The 22,514-nt window shown below is 46.7% G+C and overlaps 5 protein-coding genes across 5 annotated transcripts; 2 read left to right on the top strand and 3 right to left on the bottom strand.

Moving 5' to 3' along the window:
* The first annotated feature begins 1,577 nt into the window (after window positions 1-1,577).
* C8R40DRAFT_1245506 (RmlC-like cupin domain-containing protein) lies at window positions 1,578-3,158 on the top strand. Its single transcript, XM_046233623.1, has 3 exons — window positions 1,578-1,966; window positions 2,031-2,171; window positions 2,226-3,158. The coding sequence occupies exons 1-3, from the start codon at window positions 1,872-1,874 to the stop codon at window positions 2,779-2,781; spliced, it is 792 nt and encodes a 263-aa protein (XP_046090375.1). The 5' UTR covers window positions 1,578-1,871; the 3' UTR covers window positions 2,782-3,158.
* A 309-nt stretch (window positions 3,159-3,467) lies between these two features.
* Window positions 3,468-4,222, bottom strand: C8R40DRAFT_1166523 (uncharacterized protein; the record flags this gene model as incomplete). Its single annotated transcript, XM_046230864.1, has 3 exons — window positions 3,468-3,482; window positions 3,542-4,078; window positions 4,145-4,222. The coding sequence occupies 3 exons, from the start codon at window positions 4,220-4,222 to the stop codon at window positions 3,468-3,470; spliced, it is 630 nt and encodes a 209-aa protein (XP_046090376.1).
* An 892-nt stretch (window positions 4,223-5,114) lies between these two features.
* On the bottom strand, window positions 5,115-9,751 carry C8R40DRAFT_589074 (uncharacterized protein). Its single transcript, XM_046235548.1, has 14 exons — window positions 9,490-9,751; window positions 9,413-9,437; window positions 9,226-9,354; window positions 9,065-9,157; window positions 8,864-9,007; window positions 7,349-8,803; window positions 6,655-7,296; window positions 6,464-6,494; window positions 6,249-6,374; window positions 6,144-6,186; window positions 5,852-6,075; window positions 5,652-5,793; window positions 5,512-5,574; window positions 5,115-5,422 (listed from the first exon to the last, which is right to left on the bottom strand). Exons 1-14 carry the CDS (start codon window positions 9,544-9,546, stop codon window positions 5,321-5,323), a joined length of 3,276 nt encoding a protein of 1,091 aa, XP_046090377.1. The 5' UTR covers window positions 9,547-9,751; the 3' UTR covers window positions 5,115-5,320.
* A 2,234-nt stretch (window positions 9,752-11,985) lies between these two features.
* On the top strand, window positions 11,986-13,926 carry C8R40DRAFT_1085914 (uncharacterized protein). Its single transcript, XM_046227329.1, has one exon. It carries the CDS (start codon window positions 12,145-12,147, stop codon window positions 13,723-13,725), a length of 1,581 nt encoding a protein of 526 aa, XP_046090378.1. The 5' UTR covers window positions 11,986-12,144; the 3' UTR covers window positions 13,726-13,926.
* A 1,188-nt stretch (window positions 13,927-15,114) lies between these two features.
* On the bottom strand, window positions 15,115-17,267 carry C8R40DRAFT_589624 (uncharacterized protein). Its single transcript, XM_046235550.1, has 3 exons — window positions 15,987-17,267; window positions 15,410-15,856; window positions 15,115-15,348 (listed from the first exon to the last, which is right to left on the bottom strand). The coding sequence occupies exons 1-2, from the start codon at window positions 16,926-16,928 to the stop codon at window positions 15,506-15,508; spliced, it is 1,293 nt and encodes a 430-aa protein (XP_046090379.1). The 5' UTR covers window positions 16,929-17,267; the 3' UTR covers window positions 15,115-15,348; window positions 15,410-15,505.
* Between the last annotated feature and the right edge of the window lie 5,247 nt (window positions 17,268-22,514).

The raw sequence follows: 22,514 nt of genomic DNA on the forward strand, positions 1-22,514 counted from the left end.
TTCAGAGTGACTTATGTAGAGTTTGAAGTTCGGACTAGGACACAATGGGTTGAGAGGAAAGGAATGTACCATGGAAGCAAGAAGTGGTCTCCGCCTTCCTAGAACCTAGGCCTAGGAAAAGAAGATGCAATTCTGTCGGGATATCAAGACAGTAGATTCTGAAGGGAGGTCCCACCGGACTTTCCTGGAAAAGGAAAAGCTAACGCTGATGTCAATGGCACTGACCCGGGTCCGTCATCCCTGATAGGGTACAAGTGAAGAAGTGAATTATCTGGTGTAACCTTGATTGTAAGCAGTCGAGGAACTTGAGATGTGAAAGTTACACACACATGCTGTGTCAGTCAATGACGGGAAAATGGTGAACTAATTAATATCAATCCGATATGAGGAACGGACTACTATACACTATATATATGTGAAGGATTTTCATTGAAGGATTAAAGATTTACGTTGCGACCTTTGGAGTAACAGTGTCACAGTCAATAAATCGCAACCGTTGTAATAAGTACGTACGTACTGTTCAATGGCGTACAGAATTAGACAGAATTCCTCTTGAAGAATTTCGTGCATTGTGCCAGCGGAGAAGTTCTGCTGAGGATATTCAAAAGCGACACGAGTCGTATTTTCTCAGAGGAATGGCGCATATACATGCTGTGATAAGTATCATTTGAGAATATTGTTTCGTCTTATTCAATCGACAGCAAAGTTCTTGGAATTCTTGGAATTCGGAAAGCTGAATGATATTTCAGGAGGTTCGAACGCGTGGTTTTGTCCTGGGTCGTGAAAAAATCAATTATAACTGTGGTAAGCCAATGTTCACGAAGTTGAGTATTTCTGTACGATGGGGATAAACGCAGAGCGTAAGATGGGGATAAACGAGGGATAAAGGCAGAGCGTAGTTACTTTGTTGGTGAGAGTTTGTCCGTGATTCTGGCATTGTATTTGGAGAGAGGTAGCGGCATGGCGTGAGTTGGAGTGAGGTATAGTACTAACGGCGTAGAATGTGTTCGCAGTTCGTTCGATCGAAATCATGCCGTTTATTTATAAATCATTGAGTGATCATAGTGGCCTTGCTGAGAAGCGAGCTATAGCTGATCGTGTATTCAGCAAGCAATAAGGGTAGGTGGCGAAATCGGTTGAATTTGGGATCCAATCCACTAACAGCCTGAGATTGGGTATATCCAATAGCTCCTACAGCAGCGCCTCTAACCAGCCTCTCCAGCAGCCAGCATGATTTGTACCAAGCTTAGAGACTGTCTGAACGCGGAAGCCGGAAATAGTAGAGGAATCCCTAGGAATCCGGAAAGTAGAATCTAGATAGCTGCAGATGATCACGTAGAATTTACCAAGTGATCCATGGCAGGCATTCATCAGCATTAACCCGTGTAGATGTAAGTGGAAACGGCAAGGAATTTGAAACACCTATCATCCAGTCTGTCCAATGTCGACGTTGAGCAAAGAAGCTCAGTCAAGTTACACTCCGGTCATCCGGTGGTCAGCACGCATAATACTGCTTACGCTTCATCACGTGTACTTTGTGACGGTGGGCGGATCAGTACCTAAAAAGGAAACTTCGGTATCTAACCCACTAATCATTTTCACGACGATGAACGAGCAGGTTATTTAAAACGCGTAAGATGGCTCTGTCACCATGACTTATCTTTTTCCAAAAAGATACTGCCTCTTCTCAGCTCCTGGACGTCTTATATATATAAGCCTTTGGGTGTTTTGTATTCATCTTACAGCCTCGTACAATATCCAACCCCACTGGACGTCTTATCGAAATCAATTTCTCTGTTTAGAGAGACTAATAAAAGTTTACCCTTTCCTCGAAGCTTGCTGCAAACAACTTCTTTTCTACGACTACCAGCATGTCCGAAATCAAAGTCGTTCCACGATTCAGTCAAGATAGAGGTCATGCCGACCATGATTGGTTGAAGACGTTCCATACGTTTTCTTTCGCGATGTTTGTGGTCATTCAGAGCTTTTCGTTGAATATCCTGATTTTTGACTTCGTCCTTTGTATGAAGGTATCAGGATTTCAATCATGAAAAATATGGTTCCCTCCGCGTCATCAACGAAGATCGAGTCGCTGCTCGGACTGGTTTTGGTACACATTCACATAGAGAATTTGAGATCTTCTCGTACGTTGTAGAAGGCGAACTTGAACAGTAAATCATCGGTCTACCCTCTTCAATAATCTCCTCTGATTGATCAACGTACAGTAAAGACTCAATGGGCAATATCGAAGTTCTCAAGCGCGGCGACGTCCAACTAACCTCCGCCGGCACAGGTATTTCCCATTCAGAAAAAGCGCATGGAAACAACCCCGTACATTTCCTTCAAATCTGGTCTTTACCCTCCGTTTCCCGTCTTCAACCAAAATACTTTACGCGTCATTTCTCTAATGAGGAGAAACGGGATGCCTGGGTTCGGGTGGTAGCTAATGCTAATGCCGAAGGAGTGCAGAAGGACTTGAGGGAAGGTTCAAAGCAGGGAGAAGGACCGGCGCCGGTTCAGAGTCCGTTGACGATGTATGCGACGTTGCTTAACCCGGGAAAGAGAGTGAGCCAAGGGATGAAAGGGCTGAAGGGATACGTGCACGTTGTGATGAGGAGTGGGTACAACGAGGGTCCTGCGGATGGCGCAACTATCAGAGTTTCGGGGCAGACACTGAGAGAGGGTGACGGAGCTTATTTACAGGTTCCTTCGGACAGTGATGTCGTGGTTGAGAACGTTGGGGACAGGGTTGCCGAGGTCATTCTGTTTGATATTGAATAAGTCTGCTATTTTATATCCTTTGCTTTGCCATCGTTCACTTCTATAAAATCTAGTACACAATTCGTTAATCGATCTGTTTTATTGGATTTTGTAGACCGGGAACCGCCCATTTACTATGAGGGCGAAACTTTAGCGACCTAAGGCTTGAGATAGAGCTACTGTAACACCAACTTTGATTTCGCAGACGCCTTTGAAGCCCTCTACTTGCCTGATTCTTATGTGACGACGCTATTAGGCTTCCTGAGGATGAGGCTACCAAATCTGGGGCAGACGCAACTCGAGGGCTCTTCATACTCGTCTTCGTTGTTCCTTCTTCATTTTATCTTAGTGGATCGGCTGACATTTCAATGGTCGATGGCGTAGTTGGTTATCGCATCCATATAACATGGACTGGTATTAATTCAGGTTCATATCCAACGGGTCGAATGATTTGATCCTCGGTTTTGGATCACGCTGGTTCCTTTTCACGTTTTTGAAGGAAAGTGTTTGTTCGCCTTTGCCTCAAGTATCAGGGCTCCGAACAAACCTCGATTTAAGTCGAATAGTAGACATTTATCGTACGTACTTGAGTACTTGCCATTGCCCTCAGTGATTGAATTTGTTTCAGACAAATACCACAGGTTCGGAAAGAATAAATATTCTGAGCAGAAACAGATTGTAACCAACCCCAAATCACAGAGCAGTCTTCACCATGCATTAAGCTAAGATAATGGATGTGAATAAGAATGGTTGAAGGTGATGTAAAGAACAACTAACAGACGACCTTTCCATCCATGACTCTTATGTTGCGTGGCACGACCTTTCCATCAGCTTGAATTTTAACGGTTATGGTTGGTACGCCTTCTTGGTCAATGGAAATTCTACCCCCATGCTCTAAGTATTGAATTCCGGCGCCTGTTATGTCGGATACAATTTTCTTTGGGTTTAGGCTTCTCCAAGCACCGTGGAATTTGTACTGGTTCGTAAAGACTACCTGGCGAGAATTGAGAGGGTCAAGGTGCTTGATCGCTTTGTGCACTCGGTCCTCGATCGGTTCAAACGTCGGGTCCAGATGGGCAAACAGATTCCCTTGACGAGTCAATGCCGTTCCATGCAGGCCATCGAATCTGACCAATATCACATTCTTCTGCCCGGAGCCCATCACTACGTTCCAGTAATCACCATATCCCGATAGACTAACGTAGTTCCCTGAACCACTCTTAGACTGCTCGCTGCTCGAGGCTCGCACTCGCAGATGAGTCTTAGGGTTTGTCAAAGAATCACGGACTACGAGACCAAGACCATCATCAGCGACTCCCTGAATTAAGAAATCGAGCAAGTTAGTCTCATTTTAATCTTGAAATGAGTCGTTCTGTCCACTCACATTGAACGGCGCAGCTTGTACATGTAGGCTGATACAAGCCAGCATTCCAAAGACCAAATATGGGACGTCGAAGCGCATTACGGCAGTAAAGGCGAGAACGTATATGCGTAAAAGAGGGCGAGAGGTCAAGCTCAAGGGTTGTTCTGGAGGACTGTCGCAACTGAAGGTGTACGGGGTAGACCAAATTCGAATGAATCTTTGAAATCGGAGGACGACAGATAGATAAAGATAAATGAAGTTGTCTTGACCAGCAAGAAACTTTCACGGTGACTCAATCGCGAAGAAGAATGAAGAATGAAGACTAATGAAGAGGACCTAAGAATTTTGAGCTTCCACCCGTCGGAGACAAAAATCTGTACTTACAATGCCAGTTACAAGCAGCGCATCAGTCCGCAACGTGGGAAATTGAACGGATCATGGAACAGCTTGAAACACAGACTCGCGGTTATGTTTGCCCCTCTCTTCTCCCTGACCTTCACAGCTTCCCTCCTTTCTCCAGCCTCTCCCGCCCCGTTTCCCTTCGAGGGAAGTGTCTCCGAAGGCTTTGATTACGGTAAACTTCCGCTGGCTCCTCAAATCACAATCTTTAGTGGAAGTGCATATCTGCGGCATGCAACAGACATGTCCAAACAGCGTCGACCAGCGGCACGGCCCGCTACCTTGAAAATTATACGCGTCCAATATTTATGGAAAGTCTCCTGCGAGAACCGCTCAGAACTCCGTTCTTCCCACTCCCAGGAAATAAAAGGTGAAAAGAGTGCTTGACAAAAAATGTTTACCAGAAGGCACGTGACGAGATCGAAAAGCTCGCTCTACAAGACGCCGGACGCTTCGCCGTACATCCAAAGGCTCAAGAGGAATACATCATGATCAAGTTTTCAACATGGCGCTCCTCCCCGTTCGCATCCTCGTCTTCTCCCACTTCCTCTTGTCACACCAGTCAACAGTTCTCCTCTTGTTCCGTTGATCCTCTACAGAACTCATACAGAAGTGCCCCAATGAATGTAGACGAAATACATTATGTATACAGTATGGATGTCGATATCTGAGACTGGGTAGGCTAACACAGTTATTCTACAAAATTGACTCGTGAATAGTATTCTCATCTTCTCAAAACGTGCCTATCTACTCCCCTCCTTCGATCCATGCGATTCAAGAGAAATAAACAACTCTTTTCTACCGCTTCTCTTTTACGAAAAAGTGCAAAGTCAAAAAGCTTCCAACGGTGAACACTCCGAAGAAGATTCCTAGTAATGCGATGTTGGGCCACCAAAATGACTGTATACATGTGAAAGGGAAGCAAAAGAATATCGTGTGTGAGCAAACACGTATGAGAGGATTGAGGGAAAAGCATTTCTCGAACTTGCCTGAGCTCTCAAGCCAAACGTAGAAAGGATAGTTGCCGCGGGGACGTCCAGCTCGACACCATACTATTGAATGAGATCAATAGGTATTAACAAGTTGTATTCTTGGGGTTGCTTGAAGAATAAGCAACCGATTGACTGACCTTGTGTTCCTTCAGAGATAGATACCTCAATTCATTAACAGCAAGCGCCTCAAATGCAGCATGGAAGAACGATATTGTATGCAGAAACTGTAATGCCTTGGTCACCGTCTCTCGATTGATTAGCAGACCAGTGAAGAGCAAACTGAATAGATGAAGTCGGATGTCAACAAGAAATTTGAAAATTTGACTAAAGTACTCACTTATACAACATGATCAACGTCCCCACCAAACTTGCCACACTAACACTCTCGAATGCGATCGAAAGCCATAGTACGACACTTGCGGTAGTGAGATTGAACAGAACCAACGCGAGGATGAATTTCCAGAATGTTCCGACAGTTGGGACGAGGCCGATTAAGCCGTAGACGATTCCACCGAACATAAGTGGGGGAACGAGTCGGAGAGGGAGGATATCGAATAGGATCTGGGAGTTGGAGATGGTAAGTAAGAGGCGGTAGACATTGACTGGAATGACATGGATAATGGGCTTACCTTGGACGAAAAGTACGTAAACGACGAATAATACCCATTCGATCTACGCGTTTTCGTTCGACAACCTGGGTTGAGCAATACAATGAAAAACAACTTTCGACGCACCGTTCCCGCATAAACAATATCCGTTCATTGGCAAAAAGCCCAAGACTTGATAAACAGGAGAATCCGAATAGAGCTAGCGTAAAGAAGAAGAAACCTAGTCGGTTTTGGAAGCCTGCGATGTCATTACTGTTCCCGAAGATGGGGAAATGGGGAAACAAAGAGAAAGGAAAAGGGAAATTTTAGACGAGGACGCTCAAGTCGGTCTTGATACTTACGTAATGTTATGGTAGAATACCCCGCAGAATACTAGAGAAGGTATAGGAAGAGGATTTATGAGTGAGATGGAAACACAGAGAAAGGAGGAAGGAAGAGCAAGAGTGCAGAAGGAACGCAGGAAGAGCGCAGGAGGTGGAGTGCAGGAGGAAGCACAGAAGAGAACGACAAGGATTTGCATAACAAGACTCACATGCCAACACCACCGCCGATAGATAATGCGCCATCAACAGCGCCGGATCTCTATACAGATTCTTGAACGCCCTTCCACTCAATATCCTAAACTGTGTTCCCCAGCTAGCCCTCTTTCGTCCCCTCAAGAGGGTCGTCTCTGTTGCGACATCAGGGAGCTGGGATAAGTGGGCCTCGTACGCGTTAGATGCGCTATTGGCATTATCCCCATTCGAATTCTCCGCGCTACTCCTCACACTCTCCCTATCCTCCTTGATCTCTTTCGCAACATCGCTCTTCTTGTATTCTTCAACCAGATATCTCAATTTCGCTGCCATTTGACCGTGATGGTTGTGGGGTTGGCTTTGACTACTTGAAGACGATGCGTTTCCATAAGAGACGACCTCGAAAAGTTGTGATGTTTTGCGTTTGATACTGTTGTAAGCTCCGGATACAGATGAATTGGAAATGACAGAGCTTGGTCGAGGGTGGGCGCGTGTTTGCAGTTGAAGCTCGGTACTATCATCCCTTGAAGTATTTGTTCCTAAGAGCACATTTTGTTCTCCGTTAGGTTCATTGGAGATATCCTCCTCTTCGGATGAAGAGTTCTCAAGTGTTGGACTGGTAGATCTAGATTCAACGTTGGATTGAACGGTAAGGTCAACTATATGATGGAAGTGAGTCTATTATCCTGGCGAAAACGAAATTAAACCCACTCAGATAATCTGCAATGTTAAACCCAGCCGGACATGGCCTTCCGATACTATCGAAATAGTCCCCACACCTCCCGACGCCTCCAGAATAAACCACTCTCCCCATCGCCAGTACTACCAATTGATCAAACAACGCAACGATATTCGACCTCGGCTGATGTATCGTGAAAATCACGGTCCTATGATAATTCCTCGCCAATGAAACGAGAGAATCAATGACGTTGAATGCATTGAACGCGTCGAGTCCACTTGTTGGTTCATCGAGGAATAGGATAGACGGAGAAGTGACAAGTTCGCAGGCGATGGACACTCGACGTTTTTCGCCTCCTGATATTGAACGGTGTCCAGAGGACCCTATACGCATGTCTTTGATACCTAAAATCCCTAGCTCATTTAATGTCTCCAAAGTCCTAAACTTCTTCGCATCCTCGCTCATTTCTCTTGGTAATCGCAGAAGAGCACTGTACAACACCGTCTCGTACACCGTTAACGTGCTCATAAGCGTATCTTCTTGATCGACATAACCAGTAACTGCGCGGAACTCCGCATCACCAACAATTCTCCCATTGATAAGGATCTCTCCGCCAACTGTCCCGCGTTTGCTCTTCCGTGCGAGGATGTCTAATAAGGTAGATTTCCCAGCGCCGGAGGCACCCATGATAGCCATGACTTGTCCAGGTTTGACAGCTCCCGAGATGCCAGAGAGGATAGTCTTGGAGTTGAGTACATAAGAGAGGTCATCGAAATGCATCGACGCAGGAACGTGTTCCGCCATAAGCTTGGCGGATTCGTTCTCGGAGTCTTCTTCGGATTCTGGTAGTCTAATTCCACCCCCAGAGCCCTTCTTTAGGAAGCCATAGTCCCCACCAGATCCGGTTCGCCCGACATACCATAACAGCAGCGCGACTAAGACTACAAAAAGACATGCACCGAGAGCGTTCAGAGCGACCCATCTAGTGTTGTCGGGTTTCGGAGGACGAACGTATCCGGGTACTTGAGAGTAGTGTAAACATTCGCCACCGTCACAAGTTAACGTGATGTATGGGTCACCGAAGACGTCGTTGATGAGCTGGTTCATCGCTGCTTCGGAGAATTTGCAGTTATTGGATGTATCTCCTCCAAAACTGGGTCCAGAGCCAATATCTCCACCAGATGTACACGAAAACGACGCGGGACCCTTGATTTCTTCAGTGAGAAAGTCGCTGATATCAACAGAGCCATCTTGACCACAAATAAACCTCCCTGGTACACATTTGCATTGGAGTTTGTCGCATTTGTAGGAGGTAGTATTGAAATCGTATCCGGGTGTAATTTCCGATGAGCATTCGTCCAAGCCGCAGTAAAATGACTCAATTTCGTCTACCCAGAATTGGAAGGAACATGTAGCCTCATTTTTGTCACAGCTGAATGTAACTTGGACTGGACGGTTGTCGCCAACTTGGTCCAGGATTTTGCGGTCTAGTCATGATAAATATGATGATAAGCAATGCGGATTGAAGGAGAAAACGGGAAGCGCACTGGTTACATCACACATTTGATGATTCTGAAAGACGGTCTCTCCTCCTGTATAGCAAGTCATGTTCTGCGCTTCCGAACCATCCTGCTCTGAGTCTGGTATGCCAAATAATGGAAATCCTCTGCACGCTTGGTCGGTCTTGCAGACTGTTCCCCAATAGAAAGTCAGTATTACAACTTTGGAATGTAATGGATACAACGAACCATTGCAGTTGATACCTCCCCATCCATCTTTGCAATCACACTTCTGCCCGTCTTCCCTCGGAATTCTTTGGTCATCAGCGAGCGAGCCACATTCTAAGCAAATAAAAACACACAAAGTCAAAGTGAGTGAGATATAAAACCGACTGAGAGAGACAACTTACGCGGCGTCAAGCAATCAATTCCACTCCAACCAGACGGACATTTACATTGCCCATCGTAGGGATCACAGTCTCCGTACTGACCACAGGTAAAGGCGGGAAGCATACAGTTAAAGCATGGAGGACATTTCTCTGTTGTGATTTAGAAAGAAATATGGAAGGCGGGGTATTCATATAACGTCAGACGAACCTGGACGAGTCGCAAGGGAGAAATTCTGTTAAGATATGAGGGAATTGCGCTGGCTGTGGAAGCATTGAGTGACATACGGAGATACTATAGCTTGTCTGTGCCCACAAAGTTGTACTCAGGTTGCTGTTGTACATCGCAGTCCTCGCGAGAGCTATTACGATTGCATAAGCGCCAGATAAACAGGACAAGTAGCGCCGGCCTGACACAGTGACAGTCTCGGGCCTAACTCCAGCTTCCAGCAAGTCTCAATAATCATGGATCAATGAACCATGAAGTGTCGGAGTCGGCGACAACCAGCTAGAATCTCACTGGGTTCAAGGTCATGGCCTGGGTCACCGTAAGAAAGGGATCTGCATGTGCATGCATACTAAAATTTGTTACAATACCACAAGTCCCCATCACGACAGTTTAATTTGGAGCTGCCCCCGAATGTGAAATCGACATACGGACTTTCATCGATTGTACATTGAGATTCCTCCTCCATCTTTCTATACTCCTGTTCCATTGCGGTCTTTTAGGGTCGCTTTCCCTTCCTTGAACCTCCCTCTAGCTCCCTTTGCCATAAATCATTTGCCAAAATGTGTCATTCCCAACGATTCCCCTTCCCATCCAAGTTCTGTTATCTTGTTCTGCGATTGCTTGCATTTTATATTATGTATAAGTAGGTTGTCGCCCCATAACAAACTGATTAGAGCTTCAATATTCGGGAGCGGTTCAAACACATACCACCGGAGTGTGATGCCTTCAATACGACTGAGTCAAGGTCGGACTCCGTTTTGTTGGCAAGTCGGAGAGGAAGAATGAAAATAGCAAGGAATTTACTACCTAACTCATGCCTAGCTAACCAGTCGGGGTTATATGTATACCTGGCCATCGCAAGTGCGCTTTCTGAGCGCATGTCTTCTTGCGAAACGCGTACGGACGTTTTAACAGATCCTTTCTGAAAACCTCTGCAAACTTGGACTAACTTGGACTTCCTGATATTTCTGGAGGTTTCTGGAGGATGCATGCACTGAAGCAAATCTGAAGCAATTGGCCCGTAGGCGCATCAGCTCCATCCAGGCGGAAAATATTGAAGTTGGGCGAAAAGATAGGAATCAAATAAAACATCGAAGATTGCAGCATAATAAGCTATAATAAGCGCCAGAATGTTTTTTGACTCAGGCCTCCATGTGCCACCTCCGCACAATCTCCGCCACAAAAAGGACAACCTCAATAACTGCTTCGACTTGAGAAGAAGATCAGACAGGTGCTATACATATCTGACAGCTGCCGCCAATGTCAACATTACTATCGGAACATTCGTGTCCAGGATTTACCGCCAAGAGCCAAACCTCAAAATAAAGAACAGAGTCAAGGCCAACTGTCCCGAGTCTTTCCGTGAAGAAAGCTAGAGAAACCTCTTCTTCAAAGCCTGAATAGCCATATAGATATATCATACCGAGCTCGCGCCATTTACCACAAAAATAGGATCACTCCAATGGGAGTTTCCGTCTGCGTCTGGGCATGGATCATATCGTTGGCCTAGAATCAATACTATTTGACAACGAGGTCTTCCTCAGTTTAAGCTCGATTCAGGCAGATGTGGGCATATCTACCCGTTCTAATTAAGGTACTAGAGTCCATATTCGTCTTCACTTCGATGGTTCACAGCTTGATCGACGCAGGACCGGGACAGCAAGTTCTAGGTCTACGTGTCAAAGAAAAAGGAAATCCCTCAGGAAACAGATTCAAAATCAAACACAGAAACCGGTAAGATTGTATTGTTGATTCCTACTATCCCCGACTTATTGCAAACAATGCAGCTCAAGCTCTCCTTGACCTTCCTCACCTCACCCCTCAAGTTAGACGGAAGGAGGGTCGAACTGTTGCATTTTGTTACATGGCGCACTGCAATCAGGCTAAGGTTAACTTTGGATCACCTTCAAATAGTTTCGAGTCCGTTTTCGTGCCTGTTCGGGATAATGATGCCCATTGTACCGGTGCCGGAGCCAGGTCTTGCCAGGTGCAGACCGGGCTCGCGTGTGATGACTTCGATGGAGTCTACCCTGTAGGTCAGATAGAGTCGGAGGGAGAGCCTGCAGGTCCACACTGCATCGCACGAACTGTGGCGGTAAGTAAAAAATGACAAGTACTCTCGGTTGCACAGCGTCCTGCGACTCCTCCGGTATACCAGGATCTCGAAGAGAGACTCGTCTAGACTGGACGCGACAGAAGACTTGGCAGATAGCAGGCACGCCCCTCAGGATCTACAGTGTTTATTCCGACTTAGTTGGGTTCAAGGTTATTCTGGTGTTTTTCATTCAGGTTCCGATCGTATCCGAAATACACCTATATCATCCGAGGTACTATGCAAGACATATACACTACAACTACTCAGAATGAATTGATTGGATTGATAGGACAAAAGAAGTGCGCCTGGTACCTGTCCCGTCTATTCAGCCTCCATATGGCTGTAGAGGCATTCGGGGGGACAAATTCACCCTTAAATTTGTTCCCATACGCACAAGTATCGAGTTTGTATAATGCTTTCCGTTCAGAATGGGAACCATTGAATGACAATCACTTGGAAGGCAAGGATGGCTTGGCTAATCCAAAAATGACTATCGGGTTGCTATCGGGTTAAAAATCCAAAATTCAAACAGGCCTCTTACGCTGTGCTTTAAAAGTGGCTCTTGTCGAGTTGAAACGGGACAAGCACCACACAGTCTCAATCTTTATCTGCCTTCGACATGTCTGTCCACAAGGAGAACGAGAAATATTCCGAAGGGCTCGAGGTTGTGACGCTCCCTGAACTCAGCAACGATAGCAACGATGTCACTCCATCTTCGACTTCCCCTCCTAGCTCTGTTCACTCTTTCGATGTCGAGAAGAAGGTTTTAGAGGATCCCATCGACCTTGAACAAGTGGAACTCACCCTTCCTGCGAAGCTCGGAATCTCCAGTTTCACAAGGTGGCTATATCGTGCGTTCTTCTCATTTTTTCGAATTTGCATAACACCTATTAATTACTCCGATTGTCCGTTTCTAGACGTCGCCTTCTCATACTACCGCAAGACCTTCACTGTGATCTTCGCAGCGAACTTGTTAGCCTTCGTCGTTTTCGTCGCCCGGAACCGAGGTGCACCATCTGCAGAAAGCGTAGGAAGCGCAGCCTCCGCGAACCTGATGGTCACTCTTCTTTTTCGCCAAGAGAATTTTGTGAACTTAATCTACGAGCTCGCAACGGATATCATTCCACTGAGCGCGCCGCTGTGGCTTCGAAGGCGTTTGGCTAAGGTATTCCATTATGGCGGTGCACATAGTGGTGCGGGTGTAGCAGCAGTTGTGTGGTACATTATGTACACTGCTCTAACCACCAAGGATCATATTGCGAATCCCACCAAATGGTCCCTCGCCAACATGGTCACATCATATATTCTGGTTTTGATGTTCTGCTTCATCCTCGGGGGAGCTCATCCTTCGTTCCGAAGGAAGTACCACGACTATTTCGAAGCGGTCCATCGATACTCTGGCTGGGTAGCTGTATGCACTTTTTGGATGCATCAGTGCTTCGCTGGGAATCAATACAGACTGCTTCAATCGAATCCTCCGTCCCTCGGACGTTACCTTATCAGTACTTCTGGCTTTTGGACTTTCATCGTCTCATCAAGCTGCACAGCTCTTTCCTGGGCACGGCTACGCCGGGTCGATGTCTATCCCGAAACCCTTTCAAACCATGTCACCCGGTTACATTTCAAATACCGGAACATGAAGCCCTTCTATGGATTGAAAGTCTCCAGTAAACCACTTCTTGAATGGCATGCGTTTGCTACGATCCCAGACGAGGATGCGAATGGGAAACCAGATGGATTCTCAATAGTAGTCTCGAACGCCGGTGACTGGACCAATGATGTTATTCAAAATCCTCCCAAGAAACTTTGGGTTCGTGGATACCCACTCCATGGACTACTATACACATCGAAACTCTTCAGAAAGATTGTTGTCGTAGCTACCGGCTCAGGAATCGGCCCACCACTCTCCCTATTCTATGCCGACTTTACTCCACGACGCATCTTCTGGAGCACCCCCGCACCCGAAACGACTTATGGCTCGAAGGTCATTGATATGGTCAAAAAGGCAGATCCTGATGCATGGATTTGGGATACAAGGAAGCAGGGACGTCCGGATATGGTTGCAGTCACATACAAACTTGTAGCGGAGTCTGGCGCAGAGGCGGTTTTCATTATCTCGAACCCAAAACTCACCCGAAAGGTTGTCTACGGAATGGAGAGTCGAGGTATCCCTGCCTACGGTGCTATCTTTGATTCTTGAATGAACCGAAATAATAAAGTTTTCTGGACGGGAGACATGAGAAAATTGTGCCAACAAGTTATTTCGCTATCAAATAATATTTTGTATCGTTGTTTTATATGTATGTACGTTCTAGAGGCTCGATATACACAGTTTTAACTATGTTTGTAATGAAAATAATGGAGGCTGCATAAATTCTTTAGTTAATCAGTTTTCTTTACAAGTTTAGACAATGGCATCGTTGGACATTAAGGTATCCACCTCATCATGCATATCATGCCTCCGGTGTATGCTAAACAGGAAACAGAAGAATGACGGTGTTGGCAGAGAAGTTCATCGGACTTGAGGTTTGAAGGATTATGAACGACTTTCTAGAGAACTAAGAACAGGTAGGAACACATTCCAATAGAGCACGATTTCGTTAAGCGCCTGTATGTAGACATCGTTCTTGCCTGAGCCTTTCTACTTAGACGCCCTCCGGCCAATCCAACAAGGAACTTGGGTTGAGGTCCGAGGAGATGTGATAGAGAAAGACAGAGACTTTACGCTACATGTGAATTACGGGCGAGCCTGGGCGAGCATCCTCTCTTGATCCCCCCAGTAACATTCAATCCCATTGCGGCGAGGTCCGATATCCTTTTGCATGAGCTCGGGTGCCCCAATTGTCATCGCTATCTTGATTTCGCCGCCCTTTCATTTCGCCGAGAAGTGGAACATATTGCTGAGGATCAAGAGGGGACCATAGGACGAAGTCAATACGGCGCTAGCTTTAGGCGTCAACGCAACACTAGGCAACTCTAGGAAAAGCATTCATCAAACAACCGAGGTAACAACAGAATAGATTCATCGACTATGATATACACCTTGGGTACATAATGAAGCTTGATGCTCGAAGTGTCTCACATCTAGACATTTTGTTTCAATGTCGTGGAATATGCTCTGAAGACTGGACTCAAACATTATTGTCATAACCATTACTGAAATGAAACTATATCCTATAGCCACGGCGAAAGGCGAGTTGCTATCCCACTGCGCGGAAATGATGGGCCTGCCTGCATAATCTGCTGGCATTAGGTAGCTGTGCCGGTGTTGGGCTAGCCATTGCACTTCGGATAGTATTGGGGGTGTACTTTCCAATGAAGTGCTTTGTCAATGAATGGCCCTTCATCCCCTCCCCCAATTCCCAGTTGTTGAACACACCACATCAGATCCGGGTGCCGACTGGATGAGCTGAAGGGCGATGGTCCCTAAAGCTGAAGCAATAAAATGTCACAAAACAAGCTGAGTACATCTGATAGACTATATCATAACAAACACCACTAAAAATAAAAACTTAGAAAAAAATGTACAGGAAATGAACATCTCTTAAGACCCTCAAAGAGTTCTAGGTGAGTAATTCCTTTTTGAATAAAGAGAACGACAACGTTTTGACTGATGAATATAGCATTTGGTTTGTTGGGAGTAGCGGATAGAGTGAGGGAGAGCTGAGGGATAGAAAGATTTAATGAACAGGGTGGAAAATAATGAAGGGCGATGGTCCCAAAAACTAAAGCTATCCAAGAGCACCCAAAAAGCTGAGTGACTCATATATATAATTGTACAAACATGAGTAAAAAATCGCAAACTCTAGGCGACATCTTTGAAGTGAGTGATTATTTTTTAACGTAGAAATTGACGGAAAATATTGAAAATGTTATCGTGATATTTGTTCCCGAAAAAATTCTAGGACAAGAACGTTGATCTCTGTTTGTGCTATTCCCGTATAGAAGACTCCCAGTCGGTGCGAGATCGTAGACGGATTTTATCTATCAAAAACAACCTCAACAACGGCCCCCAATGTCGAATCAAATGAATGTTCCTTTTGGTATGTATTCCACATATTCCGAAAACGCCATTGCTTACTATGTGTCCGCTCTCGCTCTCGCTTGCGGCTTTGTGAATAGAGTGAATCGTCGTCATTGCGGCGAATCGAGATACTGGCTTTAGAATGCTCTCCATGAGTCACCCGACCCACTGAAAACACCTTCTCCTTTCGATTCTCACAGAATGCCCTCCGATTCGTCACAAGCCTCGATATACGATCTATCTCTCTTTTCTCATCTGAGTTATAAGATCGTTTGAGCTGGGATGCTTTAAGGGGCGTTAGTGGAGGCTGGCGAGTGCGTGCAAATGTGTGAATTGTGTATGGGTAGAGGAGAAAGATCAGGAAGGGAGGGAAGGTAAGAAGGTAAAGGAAAAGGTATATTAGTAATTTCTCCAATGTAGAAGATAGAATTAGGTACCTTATCAGGATATGTCATCCTGTACCATTTCCGGAATGTTTTTGTTGGTAGATGATAGTCCACCTTCTCCTCCCGCCCCTCGTTCTTCCCAGTACTCCCACAATAACGCGTATTCGTTCTGGCGTCACGAGACCTCGAAGTCTGCAGAGCTTGAAGAGGGGGAAGCGCGGGTTGATAAGAGGATATGACCGGAAAACGTTCTTCGTATTCGTCCACATTATTAAATCTGCAGGATGAAGAATTCGAGTAGCCCCCGCAAAACCTCGCATCCCAACTCTGTAATTTCCTCCTGAATACCCTGGCAGAATCCCAATACTGTTGTTCGGCCTCTGGTGTAGGGTAGGTGGTATAGGAAGGGGGTGAGCGACACCGCGGAAGGAGGAGGGACAACCATGAAGGTAAACGTGAGAGCCATGGTCGGAAGAGGCGCTGTAGTTGATTGCATAGGCTTAATAGCGTTTTGAGGACGTTTTGAAAACCGAGGCAGGCGTTGTACACAGGTTTGACGTAGTTTAAACGATTCAATCCTAGCCATACACCTCCACCTAACCCAACGCGAATAATTGCGTCGCAGACAGAACGCGTAAACCCAATCAACCCAATCACCACTCGTTGTACATGTGTATGTACACGTGTATCAACTCCGCCGAGGAACGTTCTTCGACATAGCCTTTGTAGAGTGTTCAAGGTGGCCTCGGAATGGATACAACGATGTTTATCGTTTGAGTTGGAATGCTGGGTTGTGTGATGAAGATCGGAACGCTGGAGGTCGAAACAGTTCTGGTAGGAATGGCGGTCGATGTGGCGGTCGGTGTAATGTTGATAAGCCAACAACCCAACTACAACGACGGCAGTGGAAGTAGCCGAGGTCGGGATCGAAATGGTCTTCTCCAAGGTCAAGATATGTGGTGTAACAATAGGTAATACAGCGTCCGGCATCATCGTTGTCGCGTAGGCCACAGCGCACGTATGAACGACTCGTTAAGGTCTGATTTTCTTCAAGCTTGCGGGAACTGTCACGGTAACGGTAGCAGTTGTGGTAGCGGAGGTGGTTGTAATGGTTGTTCATGAAGCAAGTAGAGCCTACGCAGCATAGTCAAGGATTTTGAAGAAAGAACGTGGAGCGACGGCTATATTTGATTCGGAGTAAGGTGGCGAAGAGGGTAGAGGGTGTGTGCGTAAAACGACCTGCAGGCGATTATAGAGCGGTTATGGACCGTGTAACGCGTTTGAAGCATGGCAAAGCTTCATCATCGGCTCTTATGTCGATAAGATTGGACTCAGTCCCTGAGACTTGGGTACATTCTAAACCCGGGAGAATATCGCAAGATTACATCTTGTACGTCGACAGCAGTCCCCATTCGGCGAGTTGGCGAAGAGTGCGCTGCAAATAGTTCTCTGGATACCAGAGTCTGGGAGAGAAGAGTGTGCTTGGGAGATGTTGAGTATATTCGAACTTGCGAATCGCTTCAGGGAGTTTGCTGAGAGTTTAGCGAAGGTGCGAATGCCAGAAAGTGGTGGGCGTTTGTCGTAAACCGATGTACACACTTCGGACAGTGGAGCATCCCCTCAGGTCTGTACAATTCTGTGGTCGGATATTGGTGACGAGGGGCTATAGGTGTCAATTTGAGCAACCGAATAGCTATGTACCGGTATCGACAGGGCATAGTTATAATTAATGGTAATGTCTGGAGTATAGCAAAGGCAGACGTACAACCATTTCAAAATGCTCACGTGCACCCAAATCCTCTGATATTGTCGACTCGAACATCATCACACTGCGGGGATGAGCCCATTTTCTCACCCCGAAAAGGCTGAGATTATTGTGGGCTTTTGTACAAAATTCTCCAAATATGTGCATAGAGAATATTTTGAATAGGTCCATAATTATATCTAGCAGAATATAAGGCTCATATGCAGCAATTTTTGAGAATAATCACAACAAAATATTGGTCTGATTATTCAAAATAATTGCAAAATAATTGCCATATATATAACATGAGGTTTTTCAAAATAAACTCTGCGGGGAAATTCTTTCTTTTGCAGATTTGAGGATGATCTCCAAGTACGTTTGAATCCGTCCAGCCACCCGAATCAACCACTGACCCTACAACCAGGCAGGTTGATCCCATTCTAAGGGAGGGGCGTCAGTGGGAGAAAAGGGATCGGGACGTAGATAGTAATGTACTTGACTACAAAACTGTACCCAGGCCGGAGTGTATAGCCTGCCACGGTAACACACCCCTGTATGCAAATCCAACACCGAGAATAAAAATGTTTCTTGACTCGGGAGCATCCGAACATTGTTGGGTCCAACAGTCTGACTTCACCAAGTATACCGAGGTACACGGACAGGCAGGGAGTAGCACAATATCAGGCGACACAGGGAGGTTCGAGATCCTGGGTACCAGAACTGTCCAATTCGTTACACAAGTACAGGACAAAGAGAGAACAATACAGCTACGAGGGGTAAAGCATACGCCGTCATTCAGGCACCACCTGATCTCTCGACAGCCGAGGTATGCGAGGAGAATGGGGAGTGGGGATCATGACCGTGAGGGCTTTGAGTGGTGAGATCATAATGCAAGGTTTTGTCACGAAGCGGCAGAGGCGGAGTGACTAGCGGAGCAGGAAGCGGGGTGACTAAGCCAGGCAGTGAGGCGGAGCGACTAAGCAGGTCAGTGAGGCGGAGCGACTAAGCGGAGCGGAGGCGAACTGGTCCCAGATAATGACAGAGATATATTGAGTATCGTAGTCATAGGTAATAATAAGTAAGCACATACCTGGTCCCAGATAATGACAGAGAGGTCAAGATAAGGGACCAGGCTGTGGAGGGTTGGCTATATATACATAATCTAGTCTGCGAGAAACAACGATGTAATACTGTACAGTTCAGGGGCAAGGAAGGAGGCGGAAGCCAATAGAAAGAGAAGATGGGTCAGGTGGATCAGTAATAGATAGATCAGTAATCGATGGAGATTGACAGCGATGGGATGATGTATTGTACAAGTAAAGGCGTCGAGACAGTGAGAAAGGGAAAATGATAGGGGCTGCGTACTTTATGACATTACCCCCCTCCTTATGACCATTGCCCTCGATGGTCAAGGTTTTGCCGCTGTCGGATGTTTTTTGTGAAAGGCCCGAACAATTTTTGGTGCCCGGCTGAGGTTGGGTGCGGGTTCCCAAGAGTTGTGTCCTGCATCGTAACCTTTCCATTTTACTAGATATTCCAACTTCTTCCATCGTACCCGACTGTCCAAGATCTCCTCCACTTCATATTCCGGTTCATCTTCATCTTCTAAGTACACCGGCTCTGGTGGTGTTGGTATTTCGCCATTGATGGGGTTACCTTTCCATGGATATAGTTTGTCGACATGAAAGACAGGATGAAGGCGGTCTAATGACAAGGGAAGGTCAAGGCGGTAATCCAGAGGTCCGACTTTCTCCAGAATACGGTAAGGTCCTAGCTGTCGGTCTCCTAGTTTTTCACTGGATAGCTGCAGGTTAATGTCCTCCGCACTTAGCCAAACTAGGTCCCCAACTTTGAATTGATGCGCTTTTCGCTTCCCACGTTCGTATCCCTCCTTTTGTTGCTTCTTTCCTAGATGTAAGGCAGCTCCAGCATCCTGTCGCGCTTCTCGGAGAATCCGTATGCGGTCATCCACCGCTGGAATGCCGCTGCGTTGACCAACCGGGATATTGAACAGGGGAAGGTATCCGTAGGTTAACTCGAATGGGGACATGCCTAGGGCCGAGTGAGTCCGCGAGTTAATCACAAACTCCGCCATGGGGAGGTGTTCTGCCCAGTCATCTTGTCGTCGTCCCACATAGAGGCGGATGTATTTTTCCACTTCCTGATTTGCGTGTTCCGTTTGGCCATTGGACTGAGGGCGATATCCGGAGGTTAGATCTGATTTAATGCCCAGTCTAGCGAGGAGGGATCGCATGAGTTTAGCTGCGAACTGAGGTCCGCGGTCGGATTTGAAGTGGAGGGGAAGACCATGGAGACGGAAGATTTCTCGGTAATAGATATCGGCAACACCTTCGGCTGTAATGGAGCTGGTGCAAGGAATAGCATGGATTTGTTTTCCATACAGGTCTGTACAGACCAAGACTGCGTCGTATCCCTGGGAGTTAGGCAATTGTGTTATCAGGTCGACCCCTACCTCTTCCCATAGGCCGGATGGTACATCCAGTGGTTGAGTCACAGCTCGTGGGTGCCGTTGGATCTTCTTGCGGGCGCAAATCTCGCATCCCTCAACGTATTTCTCCACAAAAGAACGCAGTGTCGGCCACCAGAAGTGGGTGCTGACCAGGTCAAGTGTCCCATGTAATCCGGGATGTCCAGCAGTTGGATGATCATGGCATTGACGGAGTACCTCGGTGCGTAGATTGTTGTCTGCTGGTACATATACCCGGCCCCGGTAATAGACCAACCCGTTGTCCTCCTCCCATTCAGCTATCCCATTGGCCAAGCGTTGTAACCCGTGCTTCTTGACTGTTTCCAGACCTTCCAGTACTTGTGCTTCCCGTTCTGAGGCTTTCCGAATACGATCCTCTAGGGGGTTCCGTAGGATTGAAGCGGCGATTTTGGTGAAGTGGCCAGGTTTAAGGACGGTCTGTTGCTGATTGTCATCGCTATCTGATACATGATGTACTGCCATACGAGAAAGAGCATCAGCTTGGGTGTTTACTCGGCCAGGACGGTGTCACGAAGCGGCAGAGGCGGAGTGACTAACGGAGCGGGAAAGCGGAGCGACTAAGCAGAACGGCGAGGCGGAGCGACTGTACAAGGCAACAAGGCGGAGCGACTAAGCAGAACGGCGGCAAGCTGGTCCCAGATAATGACAGAGATATATTGAGTATCGTAGTCATAGGTAATAATAAGTAAGCACATACCTGGTCCCAGATAATGACAGAGAGGTCAAGATAAGGGACCAGGCTGTGGAGGGTTGGCTATATATACATAATCCGGTCTGCGAGAAACAACGATGTAATACTGTACAGTTTAGGAACAAGGAAGGTGGCGGAAGCCAGTAGAAGGAGAAGATGGGTCAGGTGGATCAGTAATCGATGGATCAGTAATCGATGGGGGTTTGACAGTGATGGGATGATGTATCGTACAAGTAAAGGCGTCGAGACGGTGAGAAAAGGAAAATGATAGGGGCTGCGTACTTTATGACATTACCCCCCTCCTTATGACCATTGCCCTCGATGGTCAAGGCTTTGCCGCTGTTGGGTGTTTTTTATGAAAGGCCCGAACAATTTTTGGTGCTCGACTGAGGTTGGCTGCGGGTTCCCAAGAGTTGTGCCCTGCGTCGTAACCTTTCCACTTAACCAAATATTCCAACTTCTTCCATCGAACCCGGCTGTCTAAGATCTCCTCTACTTCGTATTCCGGTTCGTCTTCATCCTCTAAGTATACCGGCTCTGGTGGTGTTGGTATTTCGCCATTAATGGAGTTACCTTTCCAGGGGTATAGTTTATCAACATGGAAGACGGGATGGAGGCGATCTAGGGATAGGGGAAGGTCAAGGCGGTAGTCTAAAGGGCCAATTTTCTCCAGAATGCGATAAGGGCCAAGCTGTCGATCTCCTAATTTTTCACTGGAAAGCTGAAGGTTGATGTCCTCTGCACTGAGCCAGACTAGGTCTCCAACTTTAAATTGATGAGCTTTCCGCTTCCCGCGTTCGTATCCCTCCTTCTGTTGTTTCTTTCCTAGGTGTAAGGCAGCTCCGGCATCTTGTCGCGCTTCTCGGAGAATCCGTATACGGTCATCCACAGCTGGAATACCGCTGCGTTGGCCCACTGGGATATTGAACAGGGGAAGATAGCCGTAGGTTAGCTCGAACGGGGACATGCCTAGCGCAGAATGAGTCCGTGAGTTAATCACAAACTCCGCCATGGGAAGGTGCTCTGCCCAGTCGTCTTGTCGTCGTCCTACATAGAGGCGGATGTATTTCTCTACTTCCTGATTTGCTCGTTCGGTTTGGCCATTAGACTGAGGACGGTATCCGGAGGTTAGATCTGATTTAATTCCTAGCCTAGCAAGAAGGGATCGCATGAGTTTAGCTGCAAACTGGGGTCCGCGGTCGGATTTAAAGTGAAGAGGAAGACCATGGAGACGGAAGATCTCTCGGTAGTAAATATCGGCAACGCCTTCGGCTGTGATGGAGCTGGTGCAAGGAATAGCGTGAATTTGTTTTCCATACAGGTCTGTGCAAACCAAGACAGCATCGTAGCCTTGGGAGTTAGGTAGCTGTGTTATCAGGTCAACCCCTACCTCTTCCCATAGACCGGATGGTACATCTAATGGTTGAGTTACGGCCCGTGGGTGTCGCTGGATCTTCTTACGGGCACAAACCTCGCATCCCTCAACGTATTTTTCCACAAAAGAGCGCAACGTAGGCCACCAGAAATGGGTACTGACCAAGTCGAGTGTCCCGTGTAGTCCGGGGTGTCCTGCAGTTGGATGGTCATGGCATTGACGGAGTACCTCAGTGCGTAGGTCGTCGTTTGCTGGTACAT

The sequence above is a fragment of the Lentinula edodes genome, assembly GCF_021015755.1.
Source record: "Lentinula edodes strain Le(Bin) 0899 ss11 chromosome Unknown C8R40scaffold_4, whole genome shotgun sequence".
In the NCBI taxonomy this organism is placed as follows: Eukaryota; Fungi; Basidiomycota; class Agaricomycetes; order Agaricales; family Omphalotaceae; genus Lentinula; species Lentinula edodes.